Source organism: Takifugu flavidus, chromosome 3, assembly GCF_003711565.1.
Source record: "Takifugu flavidus isolate HTHZ2018 chromosome 3, ASM371156v2, whole genome shotgun sequence".
Lineage (NCBI taxonomy): Eukaryota > Metazoa > Chordata > Actinopteri > Tetraodontiformes > Tetraodontidae > Takifugu > Takifugu flavidus.
The window spans coordinates 14,452,670-14,458,200 of record NC_079522.1 but is presented as its reverse complement, the minus strand read 5'-3'; the positions used below and the strand labels follow the sequence as shown (position 1 = coordinate 14,458,200).

At 45.5% G+C, this 5,531-nt stretch overlaps 1 protein-coding gene across 1 annotated transcript; it reads left to right on the top strand.

Annotated features, from left to right (window-relative positions):
• Positions 1–1,688: 1,688 nt before the first annotated feature.
• Positions 1,689–4,908, top strand: LOC130523139 (homeobox protein engrailed-1-B-like). Its single transcript, XM_057028153.1, has 2 exons — positions 1,689–2,487; positions 4,231–4,908. Exons 1-2 carry the CDS (start codon positions 1,965–1,967, stop codon positions 4,548–4,550), a joined length of 843 nt encoding a protein of 280 aa, XP_056884133.1. The 5' UTR covers positions 1,689–1,964; the 3' UTR covers positions 4,551–4,908.
• Positions 4,909–5,531: the final 623 nt, after the last annotated feature.

The window sequence follows — 5,531 nt, the reverse complement described above, 5'->3', positions numbered from 1 at the left end:
TAAAGCCCATATATAGGCTACTCAATACGGGCGAGGGGCCGCGATCCGTTGGTACATTTATCATCCTATTACGGCGACAAATCCGACTCCCAACGCATGAAAGGTAAAATGAATGACCAACGTTAAGCCGTCAATAAAGTCATTTCTGTAAATGGTGTCTCCGCGGAGCTCCGCTATTATTCAACAAGCTTTATCAGCACCTTGGAAATTACGCGCCTTGTACCGCGGCCCCTGCCTCACTTTGATTAAGGGCCCTGCCAGAGCCCGCTGACAGCGCTCCTCACTCGGCTTTTATTCAGCCTCCCTCTCCGTGATGAACACTGGCCCTATCGGCCACGATGAAGACTAATTAAAAGCTATAAATTATCTATTGCGGAGCCTCTCAAGGAGCCCCTCTTTGCCGCGGCAGATAAGAGCAGACTGAGAGCTCATTTACGCACAATGGCGCTGCGGCTAAACAGCGTATTGATACTGTCCTAATTGGAATTTAATTAAGTAGCCATAGTTTCTGCAGTCCGGCCTGTGCATTGGATAAAGATTTCACTTCTCTGCTGTTAAACATCAACACCGCCCTCTTGTCTTCCCCAAGGTTCGCCATTATCGTTATTAATATTCTTATTTCAAGTGGCCAATTAAGCGCGAGTGGCAATTCATTAAAACAATGACGGAGGTCCATTGTGTCCCTAAAACCTGGTAATCTTAATGTTTCATAAAGACTTTGTCCAAAAAAAGTTAAAATTCAATTGAAGTGCGCAGGTATGTTCCCACTGCGCCTTTAAAGGCAATTTATTAAAAAAATCAAAACAATTAATTTATTATTTTTATTTTAAAAAAACAACCTTTGTTCGACGTGGTCACTAATTTTGAATCCAACCGCTCCCCCAACCCGGATAAAAACCATTTAAATTAAAACAGGCCTCAATAAATCTGAGTTTCTAGATAAATATAGTGAAATATGATTTTTGTAATGTTTGATTATAGGTATGATGGAAGTAATGCGTGTTATTCTGAAGCTAGAGAATCCCAAAAAATGTGAAATGGAATAAATATTAAACACTTGGGGTTATTTCTGAGGCGTATACGAAGGAATTTTTCAACCAAAAAGATACTCTTAATCACCATACCTTCTTTTTTTCCTTCAAAAGAGCCACATTTGAGAGGATATTGTTGTGCTTTCTGCTGTGTTTATAAGATTTCCCACCGATGACACAACAGCTTCAAGGGAGAAGCAGATTACCATTTAACCTCATTTTCTGCCAACAATTTTTTTAAAAGAAAAATCAATCTATAAATTGTGTTTAAAAACCCTTCAACGATAACCTCTGTTCCTCTGTTTACGAGTAACGAGTTCACTGTAACCCCCAAATTATTAAGAAAACCGATTCGCTTCTCTGATCATCACAAAAGAGATTAAAAAGCCTAATTTTGTGTTTTTTAATTAAAATATTGTCGTTTCTTTCTGACAATACGTGCACGTCCGTCCTCTTCAAAAATCTCTAGATCTCACGCGCGGGCATGGTGACGCGCGCGCACTCTGTCACGGACGGGAGGGAGGGGGGGGCGGATTCTAATTGGACGTCCTCGATTGAGACGGTGACGATCTCTGCAGCCCATTGGCTCGTCGCACGTGCTCGCGCGCACACGTGCTTCCGAGTGGAGCGTAAGAGGGAAAAAAAACCCACGCGCAAGAGCAGAAATAACGGTTTTAGGAGAGTTTAGCGCGAGCGGCTGCGCAGATATTATGCTGCACCGCGGAGAGGCAGGGGCACCGGCTATCACCTGGAAGCGTGCGTCCATGCCAGCGCTCGGAAGGCTGTGAGGAGGGAACATGTCGACACTGTTGTAGAGAACACAGGTACCTGCTCGTTTGATTCCGCGACTAAAGGCTTGTTTTCACACTCAAAACTGGATACCGAAAGGGGCGGAAGCAACAAGTGGAGCTCGGCGTGAAATTGTTCACGGTTATGGAAGAGCAAAAGGAGCCCAACAGCGGCCGGGACTCCACCGAGGAAGAGAGCATGTCCCTGTCACCGAACCTCCCATCCCCGCCCCTGGTTTTACCCCACCAGGCCGCCCAGCAGGCCCACAGAACCACCAACTTTTTCATAGACAACATCCTTCGGCCGGACTTCGGGTGCCGAAAGGAGCCGAGCTACCGGAGCCAGACGCCGGGCCGAGAGAACGTGAACCCGCTGGGCGGCGGGAGGCCGCCGCACCCCGGCAGCCTGTGTCTGGACTCCAACTGCAGCAGCGACAGCAGCTCGTCGTCGCCCTCGTCGTCCACGTCCTCGTCACCTTCGTCCAAGCAGAACTCGTCGAAACAGGGCGACGCGGCGAGCAACGGGACGGGCAGGTTCGCCGACAGCCCGTCGTCCATCGTGGTCGTGAGCGGCAGCACCGGAGGCACCGCGGCCACCTCGGAGAGCCAGCAGCTGCTGTGGCCCGCCTGGGTGTACTGCACCCGCTACTCGGACCGGCCCTCATCTGGTAAGGCGCTAGTAGTCCCCGGAGCTCTGGTGCTGGGCTCCTTATTATTAGTATTATTATTAGTATTATTATTATGGACCTAGCAAAGAATCTAGAATCGAATTAAGTCGCCATTGAACGCAACACTCCTCCTCCTTTAAATCGAGTTTGATATTTCTTGACATAAAGCTGTAGGTGAAGCTATACCATGCCATCAGATATGGGGGATATAGAAAGGGAGAAATATGGGATGTTAAATATATAGAGGATAATATCGAATCATGTGACTGACTCAAAAAACAAAACAAAGCAAACAATCAAAAAAAACAACAGCTTCAGGTCAGTTAAAGTGAAAAATGTCCATAAATGTAGACCAATGACAACAATGCCATTGTTTCGTTGTGCAATTTATTGTACAATAACAAATTAAATATATAGGATATTATTCCCCTGGTTGCATGCATTGTTATTATACAATTACTATAAACTAGTCTTTATTATTAGATAACAATGGTGTATCGTTTGATCATGGCGCACACTTTTTATTCGAGTTATTTCAGGTTTTATCACACACCTGATTTTTAAAAAATGAAAATGAATAAACAATGGGCAATTTTATAACCCTATTAGGGTGATACCAGTTAAGATAGACGGGCTAAATACAGCTAAACATCTCTTTTATCTTTATTTTTCTGCACTATTTACAATTTAAAACTGACTGAAGTCCACTGTCCAAGTCCATGTCAGGAGATTATATTCCCTATGAGGACGGGGAAATAACAACAATAATAACGATAGACCAATAATGGTGACAATAATAATAATATTAATAACAGCACTTTTTTGTCAGTTCTAACCTTCCATTGTTGCCATCTCTGGACTATGATGAGGCTTTTTAGTTGAGCCTCGCTCTATTTCTGTGTTCTTCTTTTAAATCAGTGTATCCTGACCGGGGAGCGCGTTCCTTTTATTTCGTATTTTGATCATGACTACAAATCAGATCTTCCCATGTCGACACCTCCACCCTCCATCCTGGTCTTCTCCTGGATATTTTGTATTCTGTGAAGTCAGACTGACGGCTGCTTCTGCCTGTGTTGGGGGGGTGGGGGTGGGGGTGGGGGGGCAATCACAGGTTTGCCTCCGCCGTTCGTGCATCTGCATCTGTCCCAGCAGATGAGTTCAGATCACAATAAAAGACCGCGGATCCAAAATTTCCCTGCTCGCCGTGGAGGATTATGGGATTTCCTGACCTATATGAGGCCCGTCTGTGTCACAATCATATACGTCGTATAACATGCGCGCAGCGCGTCACACCTTTGATTATACACAATAGGATTTAGTCTCGCTTTGTTCCGGCGGCCTGCAGCTAACGGGACGGAGGGTTCTAAACCTTCATCAGTGGTGTGTTCCACCAACTTCAGATGTGTTCTTGTTTCTGCTTTTGGAACAACAAGCGCATAATTAATGTCACAACATCTGCTTGAAAAGGACGCGCGGCCTGTAAAACCCCACAAAATATTTAAACGGCCCGTGCGTGTATCTGTCGGCATTAGGATAAAAATCAAGGCAACATGAGGCAACTTCAGTCTTGAAATGGGCGTTGTGTCAACCAGACATTAACACGATTTTAAAATAGGGTAAAGTGCCGCCGGCGGCATCATTTTCCGCTCCGCCGTTGACGGAAGCGGCGCATTTGACGCAAGGGCGCGCCTCCGCCTAAACAAAGAAATAAACATTTTATTTCAATTGTTGTTTCCACGCCAGGCCCCAGGACACGGAAACTGAAAAAGAAGAAGAGCACCAAGGAGGACAAGAGGCCGAGGACAGCGTTCACGGCCGAACAGCTGCAGAGACTGAAAAACGAGTTCCAGGCGAACCGCTACATCACGGAGCAGCGGAGACAGTCTCTGGCCCAGGAACTCAACCTGAACGAGTCTCAGATCAAAATCTGGTTCCAGAACAAGCGGGCCAAGATCAAAAAAGCCAGCGGCTACAAGAACTCACTGGCCCTGCAGCTGATGGCCCAGGGACTCTACAACCATTCGACCACCACCGTGCAGGACGAGAAGGACGAGAGCGAGTAGCAGGACTCAGCTGGAGCTAAAACTGAACTGGAAGTGAATGAAGGGGAGGGGGGGACTATTTAAAACACACACACACACACACGCACACACGCACAAAGACACGGACATAGATTTCTGTTTATAGTGACAGTATATGGACATAGTTATATAAACGAGCGTTATTAAAGTTTATATAGCCACACACCTATCATGATGTACACAGTATATTTAATTTCAGGATCATCTCTGTTGTCATATTTGTTCTTTTGTGGGTCTGTCTCCCGAGTCCCTGCGCCACATTTTACTTCACAACCTGCAGAGTTAAACCAAAGATTTTAATATGTCCACATGTAGTCTGAAATAAAAGAAAAGATGGAGACATTTCTTTCTTTTGCACATATTAAAACACTCATTGCGTTATTATTATTATTATTATTATTATTATTATTATTATTATTATTATTATTATTATTATTATTATTATTATCCTCTCCCCCCTCTCGCAGCAGTCTGCCGGCTCTGGTGACCTCAGGTTCAGGCCGGACAGAGGCCTGTGAACTCTGTGACACCACGGAGTGTGTTTGGGTGTCTGCGTGTGTCTGCTGGTGTGTTTTGAGGGTCTGGGGGGGGGGGGGGGGGGGGGGGTTAAAGGGCCTCCGCATATATCTGACTGGTTTGAACAGACAGCGCGGAATTTGGTGCCCTTTTTACTTCTAGGAGATTAGGAGAAATATGCAATCAGGAGCCAGATTTCTTTCTTTTCTCTTCCATTTTTGGCAGGGCGGGGGCTGATGATAAGACAGAAAGGTTACGGGTGTTTTACACAACATGTCCGCGGTCCTTTGTGAACAGTGTTGGCAGAACCTTTCCTCCGTTTCGCCCTTTTTCTTTTTAATTAGCCATTATTCTGTTTGACTCGCACTCTTTCTGCGGGGGGATTTCTGCTGATTTTTGCGCAACTGAACAGTGAAATGTCTGAAATTTCGCCAACCTGGGGTCTGA

Bases quoted from the DNA above. Each gene is read 5' to 3' on its own strand.
- LOC130523139 (XM_057028153.1), top strand. From the start codon at position 1,965: ATGGAAGAGCAAAAGGAGCCCAACAGCGGCCGGGACTCCACCGAGGAA. The intron at 2,488-4,230 runs GTAAGGCGCTAG...TTTCCACGCCAG, and splicing joins CTCGGACCGGCCCTCATCTG to GCCCCAGGACACGGAAACTG.